At 31.5% G+C, this 24,772-nt stretch overlaps 1 protein-coding gene across 1 annotated transcript; it reads left to right on the top strand.

The window, feature by feature from the left end:
• Positions 1 to 19,182: 19,182 nt before the first annotated feature.
• LOC137833043 (xyloglucan endotransglucosylase protein 1) lies at positions 19,183 to 20,873 on the top strand. The gene is made up of 3 exons (XM_068641432.2): positions 19,183 to 19,729; positions 19,880 to 20,073; positions 20,173 to 20,873. Exons 1-3 carry the CDS (start codon positions 19,451 to 19,453, stop codon positions 20,576 to 20,578), a joined length of 879 nt encoding a protein of 292 aa, XP_068497533.2. The 5' UTR covers positions 19,183 to 19,450; the 3' UTR covers positions 20,579 to 20,873.
• Positions 20,874 to 24,772: the final 3,899 nt, after the last annotated feature.

Here is a 24,772-nt window from a genome sequence, read left to right as displayed (position 1 = left end):
TTGAATAATCAAAAAGTTTACATTTATCAATTGAATAACCATTAGATTTTTTTTTAATTAGGGTGACTGGTGGTTAGTTTTAGATTGTAGTTTTACATGGCACTCACACCGATACTAATACGGACACGAACACGAAGATACGTATAATCTTTATGTAAGACACGAGGAAACGAATTTATATATTATATAATTATAAATTATATAAATTGACAATAAAGATTTATGTGCACAAGTATTTTTAAGTTTTTCTTTTAGTAGAAAGATATTTTTCATGGTTGGTTTAAAAAGATTTGTTTCTTATTTTTATAATCATACTAAAAATTTATACAATAAACTTGAGTTTTTAAAAAATTAATGAGTTTCTCTTTTTTAAAATTGTGTTAGAATCGTGTTATAATTGTCAGAAATCCAACAAATATTTGTTGAATTAGACATTTCACCAATACATGTTCTACAAGTGTCAGTGTCAGTGTCAGTGTCTGTGTCCGATACGTGTGTCCAAACACACCATTTAAGAGGAATGTACAAGTCTCATGTAGTTAGTTGTTCACATGTGTCTACGTAAAAATTTAAAGAACGGTTTAATTAAGTTTGAAGTGTTTTTTTAATTTGAGTATTTTTAATTGAATATTTATTTTAAAAGAAAAATATTTTATTGAATATTTAAAAAAATTATACTTTTTAATTGACGATAAAAAGTAAAAAAAAAATTTAATTATCTTTATAAAAAAAATAATCATCGTTTTGTTTTATAAATTAAATATTAAAATAAAAAATAAAGTCAAACAGTCGTATTACACCAACTCACGACAAATAGTCAATTAAAAATAATTAAATTTATAAAATATTTAAGGTTTAACTGAAACAATTTTTATTTTTTAATTATGTAGAGACAATTAAACAATAACGATGCAAAATAGTAACTACGTCATCTCGCGAAATCCAAGTATACATAAACTCAATGGAAAAATGTAAGCATTTTAGATACTTAATTAAAAAAAATTATTTGGAACTTAATTAAAAAAATTATATTTATTATAAACTTAAAATTTAATTAAACTTAAAATATATAATTTTAATAACTTTTTTATTGATAAAAATGAAAAAAATAAAGAATCACTCCTACCAATAATAAATTGGAATTCGAAACAACTATCTACTCTAAATATTATTCACATGTCGAAATTTTGAATAATTTGAAGTTCTTTAATTTTTAGTTTGGATTCGAGTGAATATGAAAGGCATTGATTTGCATAAGAATATTATGTTTGTTTCCAATAAATTGTATAGAATGAAAGCAACTAATTGCGGAAGAAGAAGAAAATGGCAACATGCAAAACGGGAAAAGAAAAAATTCTGAAAACACTTATGTAATATAATATAATAATAATAAAAACTAATATAATTATATAATAATATAAATTTATTTATAAAATAATAATCAAATAAAATAAATTAATAATATAAATATAAAAATTATAAAATAATAATAATATACGTAAAATTTAAAATAGTAATATATAAAAAAGTAATAAAATTATAAATAGTAGTAGTAATTAAAATAAATTTTAAAATAATAATAATAATAAATTATAAAAAAATAAAAACAAATATAAGTTAAAAATCTAATAATAATTAAAATAAATTTATTAAATAATAATATTAAAATTAATTTTTAACTTTATTTTTATTTTATAATTTTTTTAATGTATCTATAATAAAATAATATTAAATATTAAATAAATTTAAGCAATAAAAATATTTAATAATATTATTAATAAAAATAAATACTAGCAATTAATAATAATAAATTATTTATAATATATAAAAATAAGTATACAAAATTTTAATTAACTAAAATTTATAAACAAAATTATTTTATTTTTAAATATTAGGATAAATTTGTAAACTTACATTCTAATATTTTTTTAAAATTCAAAATTCTCTCATGAACATCACATCGTTCACAAACATTAATAAATTTTTCTCATAAATTTACTCTACATATTTTAATCCAAACAACCGAATTTTCTTCACACTTCCCTCTCAAATCACTCTAAATTCACTCTTTCAAATCTTTACATTTTTCTTCCCTAATCCAAACACACCTACTTTATGAATAATAATTTTTTATAACTAACATATATTGTTAGTTTGAACAAAAATAAATCTAAAATTCGCGTTTTGTGAATAAAAAGACACTTAACTAGGAGAAAAAATTTCATTAAATTATTTAAAATCTTCAAATAATCGTACTTAAAAAATATTATTATTAGTTTTGAATTATTAAGTGTTAAATCTTATTTCTCCTTAACTCAAATATAAGAGAGAGAGAGAAAGAGAATAGGGCATGTTTTGTAGATTTAAATACAAAAAAAGTTGCAATCCTATTTAGTGCTGCTATAACTAAAGGTAATTTAGTAAAGGTGTCTCTTTATTTGTATGAAAATAAGACCAAACTTATAATTATTCTTCACAAGTGTGAAACAGTTAATCTTTGTTTATATAAGTTTAAAGTATTTTAGTATAATATATAATTTATTAGCTAAAACTACATAGTCATAATAATTGGACATTTAAAAGGATGGATAAGAAAAACATTTTATTATGATATTGAATATCTTAATTTATCCATAAAAACATATATATCAAAAAATTAAATGCAAACAAAATATATATTCCACTAAAAATATTAAATTAAATAAAATTGTAATTTCTAAATTTGTTTTAGACTTTTAGAATTCTTTTTGAAAAATAGGATATATAATTACAAGTAGAACTAATAAAAAAAGTATAACTATAAATTAAATATCAAAATTAAAATATCACATATATGTGGTGGAATTGGATTTAATTTGATTCAATCACACATCACACATAATACCCCAATTCAATATATCGAAAGTAAATTGTGTCTTATTAAAAAGTTAACCGAATAAACATCATAAATACAAATGTGTTCTTGTGGTTAAAGTGTGATTCTTATTTGGTATGTTATGACTATGTTAGGATTCAGCTGCTTTGGTTTATTAAGAACATATTTATTGTAGAAGTATTGTTTTTAAAGTTTTTCACATATTTAGAGAAAGTAATTATTGTGTGGAAGTATTTTTTTTTAATTTTTTTCATAAGGGTAGATGGTAGTTAGAATTTAGAGTATCAATCTAATTGAGATGTTAGGTTTTGTTATAATGTCTAACCTAAAATATTTTATAAAAAAATATTGTTTGTGATAAATATAAATGCATATGTACTAAACACTAATATAATGTACTACTTGTGAATAAGAAAGAAATATATAATTTATAAAATAAAGAAAATTTAATATTAAATTAACTATAATACAATATTTTTTATTAATATTAAAAATAAATTAAATATTAAAAACGTGTTTTTAAAGCTTTATATATATATATATATATATATATATATATATATATATATATATATATTTATATGTACAAAAGTAGTTAGATTTGGTTAATGGAAGATCGTTTTAATGATAATTTATAAATGTTTATCTAATAAATTATAAATGCTGATAGAAGACTACAAGAAAATTATTAAATAATAATTAAATTTAGATAAAAAAAATAATGAGTTATTATATTAACTAAATTAGATACTATTTTAGAGATTAAATAATTATTGGTAACTAAAGTAGTTTCTATTGTTAATAAAAATTTGTAAAATAATTTTTAAATTGGTATCTAAGTTAGCTACCAAAGTTTTAGTTACTAATATTTTAAATTATAAATTAGTCTCTAAAAAACTAATAGAGACTAATTTAGATTATAAAATATTAAAAGTTAAAACCTTTATAGCTAATGATTAGATATCAATTTAGAAACTATTTTATAATATTTTATTAATAATAGAAACTACTCTAGATATTATTAGTTTTTTTAATTTATAAAAAGATATCTAATTTAGTTAATGTAGTAACTAATTAATTTGATCTTTAAAATTAGTTTTATATAATTTTTTTTTTAGTGGAAGAAACCTGAGTATTAATTATATAGGAAAAGTAAAAATTTGCTTTAATTGAATAACTATATAAAAATATCGAGTTAATGGTGTTTTTAGTACCTAAATGTTTTTAAATTTTGATTTTACCCTAAAATTATAAGTTTCATCCATAAACCTTTTGAAAATAGCTAAATTTTGCCCCTAAACTTAGCACTTTTTTTCAGAGATCGGATTTTTTATATTACCAAAGCTATAAATACTAAAACCAATGTTTTAAAAGTTAAAGAATAAGTATAAAATTGAATAGGTTTTAAACATCATTAACCCCTTCAATTTCATATGGAAGTTGAATAAAAAAAGGAATTACTTTTTTTATACTAAAATGTATAAAGACTAATAATAGTTTAATATTTTTGGGAAATAATTTAATATTGAATTCCACATAAATGTAAGATGTGGTCTTGCTATATCTAAGATGACTTGTTTAGGAGTATTTAACATACTCTAGTCTATTAAATACTTTAATTATTTATAAAATATTAAATTAATGTCATATTTCTAGTTAGATTTCATTCAATATTACGATTTTAGGGACTTTTATAGATTTCATTTAACTTAACTTTTTTATAATTTTTCTTTAAATGAATAACTAGGTCAAATGTAGTTCTGACAGATAATGAAACTATCTTCTCTTAAATGATAAAAGCTCCAAAATAGAATTGTTAGATAAACTAATAAAAAAATCTTTAAAAAACCAAAAACACTAAAACAGATACTTTAATAACTATATAGATTAAGTATACTTTAACATATATTTTTACAAGATTAGAGAAGAACACTACAAATTTGAGTATAAAACTTAAGTCACATATAATGTAAGTGGAAGACCAACAAAAGAAGTTTTTATAAAAAAAATATCAATGACTTTTTGATATGATTTGAATGCATTTAAATGAATTTTTAGAAGAAAATGTTACTTATTAATTCTTTAACTAATACTCCTACTACATTTTTAAGACATTAAGTTAGTTACCAAGAACTTGGGTGTGTCTAAATGTTTTGCAGATAGTATTGTACGAAAAGGAAATATTTGGCATATATATAGGTGGAAAAGAGGCCCCCCAAATATTGAAATTAAGAGTAGGAGTTATTCCAAAATAAATAACACTGACAGAAAGTAGGTGAAGTTGAACAAAACTGTAGCAAGAGAATTCAATGTGGGTGGAAACCTTGCATTCACTCAAGCTTTTATTAGAGAAGGAGGGAGATTTTGGTTTAGATTCATTTTTTATGGGGAAAAATACAAACTAGTGTATGTAGTAGGGTAATGTGGTTTAAATTTTTTTTATTTCATTTTAAAAATAATAATAGTTCTAATTCACACAATAAGTTCACTTATGCTTTTAGTTTTCACTAAAATATTAATTATTGTATTTGTATTTGGTCTCTGAATAAATTATGTTAATGTTTATATAAAAATAATATTTTTTTTAGATTAGTTTAATAGGATTGTTTCAACAAGTGAGTTTTTATTTAAAGGGCCTTGAATTTGAGTATTTTGGGATGGAGAGAGCACAACAATATTTTTTATTTAAATACATAATTTTTTTTTAAGTTTTTACTACATTTTTTTATATAATTTCTGAGAGACAAACTCTTTTAATTTCTTAACGAATTGTTTGAAATAGTAGTTATTGAAGTTGTTTTTGTGTAGGAAAAAAGCAGTGGGAAACAGTGAGGCAATGGCTGTTGCATATGTACAGGCAGGACATAACACGTTATGGATGAGAGTGCAGAATCTATTTATGAGAATGTAAAATGGTAGCAGAAATTGTAGGAATAATGTTAGAAGCTACTCTGTTATTGTAACTTTTTTGTTGAACATGTTTCCATGATTGTATTTTTATTTTTTTTTATCTTTTCGTTTTCTCTTTTTTTTCCAACAATGAATTACTCAAATAAGAAGGTAAGCTAACAAGAATTAATTACACCCTCACTTATTTAAAAATCTATTCCCAAAAATATTACAAAGTTCCTTTATCTTTTAAGGTAAGGATAAACAAAAAAAAACAGATGAATAAAAAAACTAGAGACTAAAATTTAATGAAATTCCCAGCAACAACATCAAATTTGATTGATATTAAGTCTATGTTGTTTTTGATAAGTTGGTTCGTTAAGATTTTGGATTGTAAGTTAGGTGGTAGATAAACTTAAGGGGAGTTTCGCTATTTCCATCCTTTTTCCCTTGTTTCTTGAATACCCTTCTTAGAACTTTCTCTCTTCTATCGAGTTAACAACTTTGGATGTAATTTGCAATTAGGCATATCAGTGAATAGAGTAGATTTATCAGAAAGAGATGAATGTTTAGTCAAAGAGATATTGTAATAGCCTATGGAAAATGTAATTTGTTCATCTAAAACCAAAACATTCTTCTGCATCAAAAAATTATGACGAAGAGAAATGGAGGTCAGGGAGGCGCTGATTCTAATCGAAATAAACAGAACAGTTCAAACGATTTCACGACTTTCTTCTTTGCAAACTTTCCGAATGGATATGGGGAGCTGGATATGGTCAGAATCTTTAAAAGATGGGCTAGGGTTAAAGAGGTATTTATTTCAAGGAGAGTGAATAAATGGGGGAGGAGGTTTGGGTTCGTTAGATTTTTTGAAGTAAGGAATGTAGGGAGGTTGGAGAAGGACCTTGACCAGATTTACATAGGTAACAAGAAGCTGCACGTAAACATTCTGAAGTACAGGAGGAGTGAGCTGGAAGCCAAAGGGCTGGTGAGCGAAAACAGAGGGCTGGGGAGTGTAAACAGAGTATATCAGGGAGGAAACTCCAGGAAACCGCAAGAGGGGACAGTGATGGCTCGCGAACAAAAGAGAACTAAGGAGGTATGGAAGGTGAAGACGGAGAATAAATCCTATGCAGATGCAGTTAAGGATAACTCACAAAGGAGGTGGAAAGGGCCAGCTATCTTTTCCAAAAAACAAGTGCTACCGTGGATGAAAAACAGCTTGGTAGGGCATTTCAGGGAAGAGTTAAACTTTGAAGAACTTGGTGAAGAGTTTGTCAAAGGAGGTATGAGCATGGTCAGAGTGAGATATATGGGGGACAACGTTGCACTTCTTACTCTGCGAGAAGGATCGAATTTGGAGGAGTTAATAGATCTTAACAAGGCTTGGTTTGAAAGTGTCTTCCAAAAAATAGAGCCTTGGTCGGAGGAGTACGCTGTGAATTACAAAGTAGTGTGGGTGCGATGCTATGGGATACCCTTAACATTGTGGAATAAAGAATGTTTCACGAAAGTAGTCGGAGAGGTAGGGTCCCTTATATCCATTGATGAGTCCACGGTCATGTGGGAAAACTTGGAGTTCGCAAGGCTTCAAGTTTGTGTGCTTAGAAGTAGCAGTGCTAGAATGGCCAAGAGCATGAAGATTAATGGACAAGTGATGGCCATATTACTTGAAGAAGAACTGCCCACAAGACTAGTAGGACAGTGTATGTGTCATCGGAACTACTTTGAATCTTCAGAGAGCATCTCATCTTCAGAGACTTATGTGGAGGAATCTGATGTTTCGAGGTTCATTAGTGTGGGGGAGGACGTGCATGCAGGGGAGGTCCGGCAATCGGAGGAGGAGTTGGCGGACGGAGAAGATTGGAGTGGGAATAGGACAAAAGTTCCTCTATCTAAAGTAACTGCTACGAGAGGAATTAGGATGCAGAATAAAGATTCTATGTTAATCACCAAAGAGGAAGTCAAGGGTAATGAGGAGGTAGAGGTGGCAGCTTTATGCTATCAGTCTGAGCACCTATGTGCTGCTGCACGAAATTACCTAAATGGGCATGCTGAGTTGGCTACGTTAGTGGTGGATTTGGAGTGTAGGGATCTGCAAAGTCAGCCCACTTTGCCTTTGGGCCAACAACAGGAAAAAGAGGCCCAACTTTGTAAGGGGGGAGCCACTGGGCAGTCTCATTCACGCAACTATTTTGAACACCCTGTGGAAAGGGTGAACGAAGCCGAGGAAGAAGCTAGAGATAGCCAATTGGGAGCCTTAGATTCACAAACTGAGGTGGAAAAAGAAAGTAAAGCAGGTAAGTGGCAGAACCTTATTCAAGAGGTACGGCTGCCCATGGAGAAAGGAAGTAGATCTGGATCGACGCCACATGAACTGCCTGAAGAAGTAGAAGCAGAAGTGGGTAGTCCAAGCAAAAATCTATCAAGGAGGGGTAAGCTGAAAGCGTCAACTGAGTTGGGAAACCAAAAAACCTATACTAGGCGATTAGTTAGGTTGAGTGAGAGAACACCTAACTCGAAGAGGGACATGGAAAATAGAGAAGGTATGTTCGCAACATCTGATTCTGACGGTGACACAAATCAAAGGAAGGCCCGAGAATGCAACAATGTCATTAGGGAGGAGCCAGAAAACCTATGGAGCATAGGAGAACGTATTGGGCTTGCATGTCGTGGGGTAGAAGATGAGGTGGTTCAAGAATACAACTCGATGGAAGATAGAGATCTGGAGGTTAGGAAGATTACAGAGGTGGGTAACCCAACAGATTTTTATGTTGATCTTTAATCTGAACATTAGAGGTCTAGGGGGAGGAACAAAAGCAAGGTATTTGAGGAGGTGTATATCGGTAGAGGGAGTGGAATTTATGTGTTTACAGGAAACAAAGTTAGTAGAAGTAATAGATGCTAGGTGCTTTTCTATATGGGGGGATAACAATATTGGTTGGGTGCATAATGGAGGGGAAAATGGAGCTGGAGGTCTTCTTTCTATGTGGAACAAAGCAGCTTTCAAGTATGAGGGCCACTTAGTGGGGAAAGGCTATATAGCAATAATGGGACAACATGGGAAATCTGCCCAAAGATGTTGTGTGGTCAATGTGTATGCGGCCTGTACACTAAAAGATAAGAAACTTCTATGGGAGGAATTGTCCAAATGTAAAGAAGATTTACAAATTGAGGCGTGGTGTTTTTGCGGGGACTTTAATGCTATAAGAAGACGAGCTGAAAGACAAGGGACAGATAGGGGAGACTTTACAAATGAGATAGTGGGGTTTAATGAGTTTATTGACTCAAACATATTACTGGAACTTCCCATTGTTGGGAAAAAATTTACATGGTTTAAGTCAAACGAAATGGCAAAGAGCAGGATTGACAGAGCACTTGTAACAGAAGGATGGCTGCACTGCTGGCCTATGTGTAAGCAGTATGTTCAACGGAGGGAAGTCTCGGATCATTGTGCTTTGATGATTAAGAGCTTGGATAAGGACTGAGGTTCAAAGCCTTTTAGGTCTATTGATGCCTGGCTCTCGGAAAAAGACTTTGTTGGGATGGTGGAGGAAAGGTGGAAATCATATGAGGTCCAAGGAGATGTGATAACAGGGCTCAAGGAAAAGCTTAAACTCTTAAAGACAGATCTAAAAGTTTGGAATAAGGAGGTTTTTGGGAATTTAAACTCTATCAAGAGTTCTATTCTGCAGGAAATAGAGATCTACGATTGCCAGGATAATAGAGGTCATGTTGATGAAAGTGAGAGGCAGGCCAGAACCGATCTAGCTAGGAGACTTTGGGAGACTGATAGAAAGATAGAATCACTCACCCGTCAAAAGGCTAGAACCAATTGGTTCAAACATGGCGACTCATGCTCAAGGTTTTTCCACTCATCTCTAAGGTGGAGAAGGCTAAGGAATGAAGTGAAAGGGGTTGAGGTTGGGGGTCTATGGTGTGAGGAGCCTAGTACAGTAAGGAGGGAAGCGAAGATTTTGTTTGAAACCAGGTTCAAAGCTACAAAGGACTTTGGGGTTAGACTTGATGGGGTGGAATTTAAAACCCTAACCACGGAAGAAAGTCTACGTATGATAGAGGTTTTTTCTGAGGAAGAAGTCAAGGAGGCAGTATGGCAGTGTGAAGGCTCAAAAAGTCCAGGCCCAGATGGATTTAACTTCAATTTTATCAAAAAGAACTGGAAACACCTTAAGGTAGACTTTATAGCAGCTATAGAAGCCTTTCATAAAACAGGCCACATTCCCAAGGGGTGCAATGCCTCCTTCATTGCACTTGTGCCCAAAGTAAAGGATCCGAGTAAGCTTGATCAATTCAGACCCATCTCTTTAGTGGGTGCATTATACAAAGTCATTGCTAAAGTGCTAGCAGGAAGGTTAAAGAAAGTGCTACCGTCAATTATAGATGAGAGCCAATCAGCATTTATAAAGGATAGGGGACTCATAGATAGTGTTCTGCTGGCAAATGAGGTAATTGAGGATCTTAGGAGGAAGGGGAAAAGTGGCTTATGCCTTAAGGTAGGTTTTGAAAAAGCCTACGATTCAGTTAGGTGGGAGTACATGTATGATATGCTTGGTAGGATGGATTTTCATTGCACATGGATCAATTGGATTAGAGGATGTATGGAGTCAGCCACAGTATCAGTGCTAGTGAATGGGAGCCCAACAGAAGAATTCAGACCGACAAGAGGGTTGAGACAGGGTGATCCCCTTGCACCGTTTCTTTTTACAGTGGTCGCAGAAGGCCTTGCTGGACTAGTCAGGCAGGCGTCAAAAATCAACATTTTGTCGGGTTTGAAAATTGGAAGTAAGAAGGTAGATGTGAGGTTCTTGCAATATGCAGATGACACGCTTTTCTTCTGTGAGGAGTCTTGGAATAATGTGGTGAGCATGAAGGCTATTCTAAGGGGCTTTGAGATAGCATCTGGGTTAAAAATCAACTTCCACAAGTCAAGACTAGTTGGTATAAATGTTGAGAATACTTCTCTTAGTTGCTACTCGAAGATTTTAAACTGTGGCTTGCAGAGATATCCGTTTAAATACTTGGGACTAGAAGTAGGAGGGAACCCAAGGAAAAAAGCATTCTGGGAACCTGTTCTGACCAAACTGAAAGCAAGACTGAGTGCATGGAAGGGGAGGTTTCTATCTTTGGCGGGTAGGAGTTGTGTAATTAAATCTGTGCTCACAACAGTACCCCTCTTCTACCTATCTGTTTTCAAAGCCCCGGAATCAGTTTATAAAAGCATTATCAACATTCAAAGAAGATTCCTATGGGGGTGGGGTAAGGAGAATAGACCGATCTCATGGGTAAGCTGGGAAGACGTATGCAAAACAAAAGAAGAGGGAGGACTGGGAATCAAAGACATCAGAAAACTTAACTGTGCCATGTTAGCGAAATGGAGATGGAGACTTATCTCGCAAGAGAATGGGAAGTGGAAGGAGGTGCTTTTGTCAAAATATGGTCTCCAGCAAGAAGGTTCAAGTTATACAAGTATTCCTGTGAAGTACCAGTCGTGGTGGTGGAGGGACATAGGAAAGGTCTGTAAAGAGGGGGAAGGAGAAGGGTGGTTCCAAAAAGAGTTACGGTGGAAACTAGGGAGAGGAGACAAGGTGAGATTCTGGGAGGATGTGTGGGTTGGTAATGCAAGTCTAAAAACATCTTTCCAGAGGTTGTTTTCTCTATCGGCTAACCAGGAGCAAAAGGTGGAAGAAGTTGGTGGGTGGGAGGGTTCCGAGTGGCAGTGGAGGTTACAGTGGCGGAGGAATAGATTTGAGTGGGAATCAGAATTGGTGATCAGTCTCCACCAATGTATTACAAGGGCATCTGTGAAGAGATACATATCTGACGTCCGAGTGTGGGGGGAGGAGGAACTAGAGAAATATTCAGTAAACTCAGCATACAAATGTCTAGCAAGGAAAGCGAATGGGACACAGCAGGAGGTTTTTGATATCCTTTGGAAAGTTACTGCTTTTCCAAGCGTGCTGACAACAGCTTGGAGAGCTCTTTTGGATAGAATTCCAACAAGGGAAGGCCTATATAGAAGAGGAGTGCAGGTCACTTCTACTGAATGCGGACTGTGTCGGAGTAAGGAGGAATCTTCTAAGCATTTATTCATAGAATGCGTATATGCACAACGTGTATGGTCTATATGCCAAAGGTGGTTGGGAATTACGTTAGTGCAACATAATGAGATTAAGAACCATTTTGAAAGTTTTCAATGTAGTCAGGCAAGTGTTAAGCAGAATCAAGTTTGGAAAGGTATTTGGGCAGCTGTTGTGAGGTGTATATGGGACCAAAGGAACACAATTCTGTTCAAACAGGGAGTTGTGGATGTAGAAGAGATACTGCAGATGACTCAACTTAAATCGTGGTCTTGGCTTAAACATAGGACTAAATCTTTTAATTACTCTTTTGTAGACTGGACTTTGAATCCAGGCATCTGTATAGAGAGGTTGTAATAAGCTGGAACGAATGATAGAGGAAATTCTGAGGTGCAGTAATAAGACTGGCAAAGCAGGGCAGAGGGAGAGGTGGAGAATTCCTTTGTGTGACGCTGACAGGTGCTTTTGCTGGTAAATGTTGAAGTGTGGTTAGTCAGCAGTGGCAGCACTTACTACAATGTTTAGGCTTATGACAAACGTGGTGCAGGGGCTAAGATTATGCAGGTGCCTAAATGTGAAGATTGGATGTTCAAATTATGGGTTGGAAGGTCAACATGATCGCCGGTCGATGAAGCGGCGATCTCCATGCGTGCGTAGTCGGTGGTCGCCGAAGTTATGCAAATACCAAAATGATTGCCGGTCGAGGAAGCGGCGTTCTCCATATGTGTGTAGTCGGTGGTCGCCGAAGATATGCAAAGGTCAACATCACCGCCGGTCGATGAAGCGGAGATCTCCTTATGTGTGTAGTCGGTGGTAGTCGAAGATATGCAAAGGTCAACATGATCACCGTTCGTTGAAGTGGTGATCCCTATGTGAGCGTAGTTGGTGGTCGTCGAAGTTATACAAAGGTCAACATGATCGCCGGTCAATGAAGCAGCGTTCTCCATATGTGTGTAATCGGTGGTCGCCGAAGTTATACAAAGGTCAACATGATCGCTGGTCGATGAAGCGGCGATCCCCATGCGTACGTAGTCGGTGGTCGCCGAAGTTATGCAAATGCCAACATGATCGTCGGTCGAGGAAGCGGCGTTCTCCATGCGTGTGTAGTCGATGGTCGTCGAAGTTATGCAAAGGTCAACATGATCGACGGTCGATGTAGCGGCGTTCTCCATATGTGTGTAATCGGAGGTCGCCGAAGTTATGCAAAGGTCAACATGATCGCTGGCCGATGAAGCGGCGATCTCCATGCAAGCGTAGTCGGTGGTCGCTGAAGTTGTGCATCATCGCCGTATCCGAAGAACAGAAGATCAGATAACTGGAAATCGCCGAGGTAGACACATCGCCGGGTTCTCCAGAAAGCTTATTTGAAGCTGTTGGAGCTTTAGGTGAGTAAGTCCAGATGTGTTGGTTCGATAAAGATGTATGTTAAACCTCATCATGAGCAATGAGATGAAGGGAACAGCTCGCCCATCGACGAGGGGATTTCCCGAGTGGATCCTCGTCGAGAGCGGGGTTTCCTTAGGTCAGAGCATACATGGCGAGTAGCATTGGCGGCAGGCGATTTTGCAGAGATTGTGCTCCTCGTGGCACTTAGTGCTCACCAGAGTAAACTACATGGCGAGTTATTCCCTGCACGGGTAATTTGTCGTGTGGCGAGGTGAATGTAGGTGGCCTCGGTTCTGGGGGTTTCGGTAAAGTTGAATGTTGCTTTGAGGTAACTTGTTGGTTATATTTTTGGGTATGTTTTTCTCACTTTATGGTTGTTCTGCTCCAACCATAAAGGAGAGTTTCTTTTGTGGATGATATAGGAAGTCCACTTCTGGTTCTGTATATGGGTTGGGATACCCCTGAAGTATCCCTTTTAATTTTATTTATTCATTGTTGATCCAAAAAAAAAAAAGTTAGGTGGTAGATATGTTTGGGTACTTGTATAAGAATTAGGACATCCTTGAAGTGTCTCCTTTTATTCATTTTATTTTTTACTAATAAAAAAATTGATTAATATGTTTTCAATCAAATAAAAGAATGTGCACCGTTATAATTCAATGTGAAATCACAAAAGAATTAACTCATAAAGGTTTAGTCTTCCATACGAAAGAAAAACGAAAATAATTACAAAGAAAAAATAGAAGACTAAGGAAAACGACATCACTAGGTCAAAACGCCTTGAATGTGGAGTGTAAGATGATGTCCTTCCTCCTTATGGCTTATATCCGTTTATATATTGTTTTCGTTGTATATTTTGGATTCAAATTCTATTTAAGATATTATTTTCAATATTCTTCTTCTCAATATTTTAGATTTTGTTTATGATATTTTGTAGATTTTATTCTCCAATTCTTTTTCTCAGATTTTGTTTCCAATTGTCCAAATTTTGTGGATTTGTTTCCAATTATCTTTCAGATATTTTGTTTCCAAATCTACTTCAAAGAAGTGAATTGGACTTTGAGTAATTAGAGTCACACACATCAATGTAGCAGACTCTTCTTAAACTTTGCATCAGTGTAGCGGACACTTCCACAAGATCGTCTATTGCAATAAGAATTAGATTGTCTACTATATTAAATTTTTTAGATTAAACAATAATTGCAGCTAAAGCCCAAGTAAACTCAATTAGGTAAATTTCAATTAAAATAGTGAATTTATCCATAGTTATAGTCCAAGAAAGCTAAGATTAAATGTTCTAAGTATGAATAAAAATGAGTTCATCAACATATGTTTAAGCTTACCTTTATCTACACAGTAGTAAGGAGGACAAAAAAACACCTTCAACCTTGTGTAATCAGTAGGCTTGCTTGGCCAAACCTGAGTTGGAATTTTAAACTCATTGGTTATAAATAATTAATCATTCTCCAACTAACAAGATGTCTTACAACCTTATCCCTAGTACTTTCTATCCAAACCAAAATGTGACAACATGCTTGTTGTTCTCTTCAACAAGGTTGTGTTCATCCTTTCAACAACATTTTTTTGCTATGGAGTATAATGAACAATCAAGTGTCTTGCGATGCCTTTATCTCTATAAAAAAATTTAAACAACTTAGACCATAACTTAAGATCAGTGAATAATGCTTAGAAATAGGTAAGGCTTATAATGGGTTAGTGTTGTTTTGTTTGTTTTGAAAACTCAGAATGTATGCTTTAGAAGTGTAAGCCTACACATGGTGAGGGCTTCCTGTTACTTGTATACGGGATGAGACACTTCTGAAGTGTCTCCTTTTCATTCATTTAATATTTTGCTGATAAAAAAAATTCACTCTTAGCAAGTGAACCTAGTATTATTTGCAACAATAACTACTCTTAACTAAAATTTAAGTGTTTTTTAGAACACAACCACTTTTAACTAAATAATGGTTATACAAAGATAAATTATCTATAAGATTATAAGGTTTTACTCATTAAGCAAAGAGGTAACATCTTTCAACGGATACAAAGATATACAATCTTCTAGTTTGGTAATGAACACAAACAATGTTCTTACGAAGCTTAGGGCATAAAAAAACTTTAAAGCTTTAAGCATTAAGATTGGTAGCATTTGGACAAATCTAGTTCTCTTGTATGTTTTCTTCAACCTGGAAGATTGCTTTATATAGAGCTTTGAAGAAAGTTATAATTTCAAATCATTTATTCTCGTTGAAAAACTTCAACTCAGAACTTAACCTTCAAGGTTAAATATGTCCATGCAAAGACGTACAGATGCATTAAATGCATTCCGTGCAACATTAAATATTTATCTCTTCCTTAAGTAACATCCTAATAATTAACATGACTTATCAAGCCTAAATCATAGAGCTTTCACTCAAATTGGAGTAAAGAAATAAACCATATGCGACAGATAACCTTTTCAGAGTTGACATCACTACAAGAAATTTGATTGTTACTTGTTGATAATTACCTACAAATTTGGATTCGTATGTAAATTAGAAGTTACATACGAATATTATGTACAAATTATTATTCATACATAAAATCGAGTTACAAATGAATTTTTTTTGTATGTAACAATAAAGTAGTTTTGTGTCAACTATTCATTGGTATAATCTGTACGCAATTTTTCCTCTTTGGGGTGAAATTCTTTTTCAAGGATATTATCGGAATAATTGAATTAGTACGTAAATAAAGTCAAGCATTACATATAAATTTTACATATGAATTCCAATAATTTAATTATTAAAAATTAAATTTCCAAAATGTTAAGTTTAGATTAAAACTTCTAAAGTAGACGAAGGAATAGTTATTTGAAAATGGAAAGGAAGTCGGCGAAGGAGGAAGAGGAGCAGCGGGAGTGGTGTTCACTACAAGAAAAAATAGTTTTAACGGGGTTTATTTTTACATTATTCAGGGTTAAAACCTCTATTGAGTCATTTATCCATGGTTGCAGTTTCCCCAGGGTTTTTTTTCAGAAGCCCTGTTAAATACCATGGGTTTCAAACCTCTGTTAAATACCATGGGTTTAAGAACCTCCGTTAAATACTGATAGTTGTCATTTTGCTGTCAAATTAAATATGATTCTAGCGTAGACCTATCTAACGCTAGAGAGATGATAGTATAATTGTGGTCAGATGACCCCAAGTCATCTCCCAACGAATCCAATAGTTGTCATTAGTAGATCGATGTTTAGAATCTATCTGCAAAGTAATAAAAGTTAGCAATAACAATAAAGATAAAAGGGGGTTGAGGTAGTTGTACAAAAAGTATAAAAGATATTAAAATAGCAACTAAAAAGTGGTTGATCCCTAAGTTCTTCCATCATTGAATTCTTTCTCAATCCTCCAACAGAGCTAAACCAAATTAAATATGTGTTAATCTAATTCAATTGAAGCTCACCAGTAAAGCATGTGTCTACTGGTTTAATGAATACCAACTTTGTTCCATGCGTATACTCCATAGGAATGCTTATCTCCTCTCTCTTGAATCATGCGCCCAAGAAATTAATTAGAACAATGTGAATTAACTAAAATAGCAAAGTTTAAGATAAGGAAGAATCTCAATCATGCGTTCAAGTACAACCTCTCACAAAAACCAGTTTTCCATAAGATTAGAATATTAAAACAACTGTTATAGAGAATTAAAAAATGAAACTTTTATTGACCAAAACCTCAAAACTTAATGAGAAATTACAAAGGAATCAACCAAAAAGGTTTAGCCTTCCATGCGGAGGCAAAACAAAAGAATTACAAAGAAGAAAAGAAAACTAGGTCTATAATGTGTTTGCTCCTCTAAAACGCGATCTAAAAAGTTGCTTCTTCCTTCCTCTGAAGTCTCTTTTATAATCTTCTTTCCCTTGCACAAAATCATATTAAAAATACGCCTTATGATATTGTTTTACAATTATCAGATGTTTCCTTTCCTGTTTCTAAATTATTAAACATATATCTTCATTCCCAAATAGTCTCAGATTTTATTCTTGCTTTTCTTCTAGAAATATTGTTTCCAATTTTCTTCAGATTTATGTCTTGATTGTAATTGATTCCAACATTGTTGTGATAGATATTGCCGAAGATTTTCTTGAATAATATCTTCAAAGTATATTTTCTCTATTTTTGAAGCATTTTGCTGAAGAATTTTACTTGCAGAATTTTTAGAAAATATCCCAACAAAAATTCTTAGATATTTGCATATTTAATTCTCTAATTCTTTATTTCAGTTTCCTATTTTGATCCAAAAGAAGCAACTTAGGTTAAAAATACAAAATTAACAGAGATAATAATAAAGGCCCAAATAAACTCAAATAGAAGAATATTAATTAAAACAATGGATTTATTTATTATTATAGTCCAATAATTTATTATTAAAGCTATTGAGTGTGAATAAATATATGTTCATCAAATACCATGGGTTTAAGAACCTTCGTAAAATACCATGAGTTTTATTTCCGTAAAATGACTTGTCGTTTGAAATAACCTTCAATTCCATTTCCCACCATCTCTAACAATTCTCCTGACTTTTCTCTTCCACCATAGACACACTGCTCTCCGACACAGGCTCAATTGTAGTTGACGGCAGTCCTAACAAGAAATCACAATTCAGCCACACTTATATCTATTATAGCTGAGAAGAAACACTAAATAAGACACTATCTTCTTCTTACTCTAATATTGATTCTTCCATCACCTTACTGCCCCAACTTGGGTCATAACACTACAAGAAAATCATTAAATAGAAACTAATTTTAGAGACAAAAAATAATTAGTTGTTATAGTGACCAAATTAGAGACCATTTTGAAGACTAAAAAAAATTTGGTTTCTAAATTAGTTTATATTATTGTTAAATGATTTCTAAATTGATATCTAATTAGCTACCAAGATTTTAACTACCAATTATTTAGATTCTAAATTTGTGGATAATAGTGTATGAATATATTTATGAATTTTGACAATCCATAAATAACAATTACCTACATTATATTTATCTACAAATTTTTGTAATAAATAATAATGATTTTTTTTCATAGTGCATCAAACATGTCAAGATACTTCTTGGTGTAATACAAATTCAATGTACATTCAAGATAACTTTATGTATACATAAATTTTAAGAGATCTTCTTAATATAATGTACATTCAAGATAACTTTATGTATACATAAATTTTAAGAATTTTCTTAGTATACGTGAAGATAAAAACACTCCTTATAACATATAATAAGTACATAAAAATGATATGAACTATGACATTAGCTTAAAAGCCACCTTCTAATTCATACACTTTTATGGAAAAAAAAAATAAGAAGCTGCTTCAAAATTTTAGAAAAAAAATAAAGGTTTTATATTTTAGAGAGATAAAATGTTTTAAATAAAATAATAATAAATTTGTTTTATATTGTATATAACCTTTAGAACTTTTAAATTTATAAACCTTTCTCTTTTAAATTTATAAAATCGGTCATATTATATATTTATATCAACTATACGTGTAATAATCGTCATATATTTTAGCACTCATTACATTTGATTGAATTAATTGAGTGTAGTTTGATTATTTATATAATACATTATATTTATTAAAAATTTATGGATCGATCATGTTATGTGTTTGGTATTTGTCTAGGAGCATTTTTAGATGGAATAAGAGAAAATTTGGTTACCCGTTTGAAATATCAGAAAGATATGTAAAGAAGGCAGAAAAATAAACTAACCCTAGCGAATTAAGTCAATTTTGTTTGGAAAAAAGCATGATAAAAACAAGAAAAGGCATATAATAGGCATGCATGCAAAGGCAAAAACTAATGTTATTACATATCACTCTTTGTTTAGCATTTCTATCTTAAGCAATTACCCATTTTGATGAAGCTTTTGACCTTTTGTCCAACACCAAATTGGAAGGGCCAAAGATGAAAATCATTGGTGCCATGAAATCCAACTTTTGTCGCATCTCTCTCCCCCTTTAAAAAACCATATTATCCACTGAACATTTTCAATTGCAGTTCCCAAAACTGCAATTACGACAACCACATTGGGGTTAAGGCCATAGTCATCACAGCCTGTGTTTGACAGATACGTTGACATACATATGAAGCAACCCTTTTTCCCATGAAAAGGTGATTTAAATACACATTTTTTTACACTCAGCATTCACACAATTCAAAATGGCTTCTTCTTCTTGCTGTGCTTCCGTTTCTCTTCTTGTTTCTGTCTTCTTGGCCATAACGACACTCGCATTGGGTGGGAATTTCTACGAAGATTTTGACAATCTCTTTGGAGATGTAAGGGTTGACATAAAAGATGAAGGACAAAGCATGACCCTCACCATGGATGAATATTCTGGCTCAGGCATTGTGTCCAAGAATGAGTACTTGTTTGGACGATTCGACATGCAAATCAAGCTCGTACCAGGAAACTCTGCTGGAACTGTCACAGCCTTTTACGTATGTCTTCCTCCACATTCATTGTTAATATCTTTTCTTTCCACCAAACCCTGCATCAACATAAGATTATATTTTCAATTAACAACATTTCACTTTGTAGAAAGCATGATTGGTTTATGGCAAAGTTGTTGATATCTGTTTGATGTGCAGCTAAGTTCTCAAGGAGACAACCATGATGAGATAGATATAGAGTTCTTGGGAAATTTGACAGGAGACCCTTATCTGCTCTCAACCAATATATATGCAGATGGTGTTGGAGGTCGTGAGATGCAGTACTATCTTTGGTTCGATCCAACCGAGGACTTTCATACTTATTCCATTGATTGGAACCCTAATCGCATAGTGTAAGTAACAAACGGATCATTATTACTACACTAATCTCTTTTGTTTGTTCAAAATCCCTTTATACTGAATCACAAAAAATGTTTTTGCTGTGATTTCAGAATCTTGGTGGATGACATTCCCATCAGGGTTATGCTGAATAGAGAAAGTATTGGTGTTCCTTTCCCAACAAGCAGACCCATGAGGCTTTACACAACTCTGTGGAATGGAGACTCTTGGGCAACAAGATGGGGAGCAGTGAAGCTGGATCTGTCAAATTCTCCATTCGTTGCAGGCTTCAGACATTTCAATTCCAATGCTTGCATTGCAAATGATCAAGATGGTGCTGCAGGATGCAAAGGTTTCAATGGTGGAAAAAGCACTGGTCTTAGTCAAGAGAAAAAGAATGAAATGCAAAGGGTTCTTTCCAAATGGGTGGTCTATGATTACTGTCAAGATTTAAGACGTTATGCACATGGTCTCCCATATGAATGCCGCAGGGAAAATCTCTTAGATCAAATTGAATAGACCTTGCATCAATCATGCATGTTGCATGCACCTCCACATGATTTCATCAATTCAAATGGACATTATATGAGGAAGGAAAACACATGGATTCATTATAAACACCTTTGGATACAAGTTACATAATTCTTTTAATAGACAAACTCTAAAAATATTCTCAAAAACAATTCTACCTTGGATCCAAACAAATTCTATGAGGGAAGATGTTCTTGTTATATTGCATGTAAGGTGTATTGGAATTGCATGAAATGTTGTTAAGGGAATGGATTTGAAGCTATTTATATCCCGTTTCATGGAATTATGTATTCACAATGGTTTGTCTCTTTAATGTTTTTATTTTACCTTTTTTTATAAATTTATAGGTTCACAAGGCTTATTAATTAAATTTTGTTTAGACATTGACTGTTTCAAAGTTTTTTCTTTCAAATTTCAACCACCCCAAAAAAGAAATAGTATATTTCAGAAAACAAAATTGATACTTTTTATACTTTTTTTCAACAAAGAGTATTATATATCTATAATAAAATATTTGAAATATTTCAACCCATATATACTATAGGAGTTTATGTATTTAATTCTTTGATATATTAGTTATCGCCTTGAATAAACAGTATTTCCTTTTTGGGAGAATCACACACAAAATATAAAAAAAAATGTGATCATATAATACTTTCCTTTAATGGTGAGGATAACCATGATAATATACACAATTAGGATACTCAGTTAAATAACATGAGTGAAACTTGGTAATTCTCTCAAGGACACATTGACATATCCAATGATGTAATATGGGAAATAACATATGAGTGAAACTTGGTAATTCTCTCAAGGACACATTGACATATCCAATGATGTAATATTAGGAGGTAATAGAAAAGTGATTGTTCATCAATTTAATTTAAACTTAAAAATTGAATGTAGAAAAAAAAAAGTAAAATTATATAATTGATGATAACATCCTATATAATATGTATTTTGAAAACTAAATTTTCTTCTAGATTGTACCATTTGAATCGTAATATGTTATGGATTGGACAATTTGGATGACACTTTCAAATTAGTTTTATCTTTTAAATTGTACAATCCAAAATATATATATATATATATATATATATATATATATTACAGTAATGGGTGGTAAAGATTGGTATAAAAAAAAAAACAAATGAAAAAGAACTATATAAACATCACAAAACTTACATCAACCACCAATATTCACCACCATCGACCAGTATAAAATTTTTTTATCAGAAAAAAAAAAAGTAAAATTAATACAAATATTTTTTTCTAACACAAGATACAAAGGCTGCTCAAATATATAACCATATATACTACTAACATCTAAGAAAACCAAAATGCCACAGCTAAGCATATTTTTATCTGTAGTTTCAACACTACATAAAAAAACCCCCTTCACCAAGTAGCTTCAAAGTCAATAATCAAAATTGACCTAACCTACAAATCATTAATAAAAAAAACTTATATATAACATTTGATGTGCACACAAAAGAAAACAATTGACATTTGACATACATTATATATCTATTCTTTTACTTTTATCATTTGTTAGTATGATGTATCAATGATAATATATATTCACATTTTCTGTAACAGAATTTAAATTTTTGTATACAGAAGTTATACCAATAGAGCTAAACCATTTATGCATGACCTTCTATTCCAGCAACAACCACTCTTAACCTAAATTCAAGTAAGACTCTCACAAAACCCTCCAAATTTAGCGATAAGCCTCATCAATCTTCTCCCACTAAAGTTACTAAGAGAGTTAGGAAGAAAACCCACCAAGTTATCATTTATTTAATGATTATATATGAAAGTTAGTACAAGAGGATAACTTTAATTATCTTAACTATGTATACAAAGTTGAACGTAAGAAAGTCTTCTGTTGATGAAAATAAGTCTTTACAATAAAGAAAAGTGATAAAAAGTTAATTAAATCAGAATTATTTTAAGTGAAAAATCATGTATATAGAAGCAATGTTTGAAGAACAATGATCTAAAATATATAAAAAAAATCATTCGAGAAAGTATTTATGGATTGATGAAACATCACTTGTTCAATCATTATATATGCTTAAAATCGTTATATAAAAGCTTCCACAATAAGCATACATGAACTCATTTTCATGTTTTACGCCTAAAAGTATACTTCACATATAAGAGCTTTGATTTTATGCTTATTGCCTCTCACTAACTCATAAAATGATTACATTTAATGAATCCTATTAATGAGTAATGAAACTAAAGTTACTTTGATTAAATTGTGAAATTTCTCAAATTTTAGGTCTGAAAAACCCTTAGTTTTAGAGTACCAAAATAAACCCAAATTTTCGGTAAGATTTAACATTGTTATATAAAAGTTGACAGGAATAAATTTACGCCAAAATGTTAAAGAATCAAATCAGGTAAATATTAAATATAATTAGAGGACCAAAATCCTATGATTAATTTTTTTTTAATTTTAAATTAATATTTTTGCATTAATATTTTAACTAATATAAACAAACATTAATCAACAAAATTCTAAAAAACAATGTAAGGTGATGCATAATTTGTTTTTAAATGACTAATTCTAGCCATTCACAAATGTTATCAAACCAATAGAATAAAAAACAATTATCATTTGGAGGAGAGAATATGTTAAGTGAATTTCTCTTATAAAAAAAATAAAATATTTTATAATGAAATAAGTTGTTGGAGTAGAGAATTATAAAAAAAATTAAAATTTTACAATGTGAGTAATTTAATTATTTAAAAATAAATTATTTAAAACTTCATTTAAGTAATAATTTGATATTATTTCATATTACACTGGTGTAAATAAAGCATGCTACAAGAATATATTAAATTGGTTAATTGATAACTAGAATAAATAAAAACGTGATGTCATTTTTGTAAATATTTGATATCCAACTCGTGTAATATGTTTCTGAGAGTTAAAAAAAATTAAAAAAAGATAATTTAGCGTTAGACATATTACATGGTTGATCCAACCGGTGTAATATGTCTCTCAGAGGTAAAAAATAAGTTTTAAAAAAAAGTTTGACACTAGACATATTACACCAATTGGTTAGTCCAACCGGTATAATAGGTTTCTCATAGATAAAAAAAAGTTTTAAAATAATTTTATTTTAATTTTAACTTATTATTTGTTTTACAAATTAAAGTATTTGCTTATATAGGTAATCAGTTTTATTATAATGTATATGGATGAAATGTATTATATTTTAAATTTTGTAATTGTTATATGTTGAACACTTTGGTATTGGGTTTGGAGGTGATCAACCCTCAGACATGTGTATTGTGTTTTATAATATATTATGTTTTAATTTTTTTTAATTATTGTTTTAATTGTTATATGGTGAATGCTTTGGTATTGGGTTCGAGGGGATCGACCATCAATAATGTGTACCGTGTTTTATAATGTATTATGTTTGGAATATAATGTATTATATTTTAATTTTTTAAAATTGTTATATGTTGAACGCTTTGGTATTGGGTCTAGGAGTGATAGACCCTCGAGAATGTGTATTGTGTTTTATAATACATTGAATAAAAATTGAGAGACAATGATAGATAAGTTCTTCTATTACGTAGTCATGGATCGAAGTTGGATAAATGTGAGTTGTATCACTGATGTGTATGAAAATGGTGTTGAAGAATTAGGATCGATTGTGGGTCCTAACCGGTGTAATATGTGGATTGAATGTGACTCTGAAGCACCTATTATACCAATTATGGCATACAACCGGTGTAATATGTTCCTTCTGGGTGCTATATTTTTTAATTATTTTACTCAAATTTTGACACATATTACACTGGTTTTTATAAACGGTGTAATATGTGATTAACATTTTACATCGTTAAGATCTATGTCAATAGAAGTATCGATGTAATATGTCTTCTAGAACTAGTGTAATATGCATTATTTGCACTAGTGTTATCTCCTTTTTTTGTATTTTTTTCTTATTTTACTAATTTGAGAAAAATCAATTTTGATGGAGATATTACTTATTTAAAAGGTTTTCTTAATCAATATTTATAAGATTGTTTTTTTACTAGGCTTGTTAGTATAAAGTCTAACGGATCCTTATTAATCTTGATTAAATGAAGTTAAACAACAAAGTGTAAGCAGAAATATGATTCGTCAGTAAGATGATAATTTGAAAATAAATC

The sequence above is a fragment of the Phaseolus vulgaris genome, chromosome 6, assembly GCF_051622355.1.
Source record: "Phaseolus vulgaris cultivar YP4 chromosome 6, ASM5162235v1, whole genome shotgun sequence".
Taxonomy (NCBI): domain Eukaryota; kingdom Viridiplantae; phylum Streptophyta; class Magnoliopsida; order Fabales; family Fabaceae; genus Phaseolus; species Phaseolus vulgaris.
The sequence above is the reverse complement of the archived record's forward strand: the minus strand, read 5'-3'. Positions and strand labels throughout refer to the sequence as shown.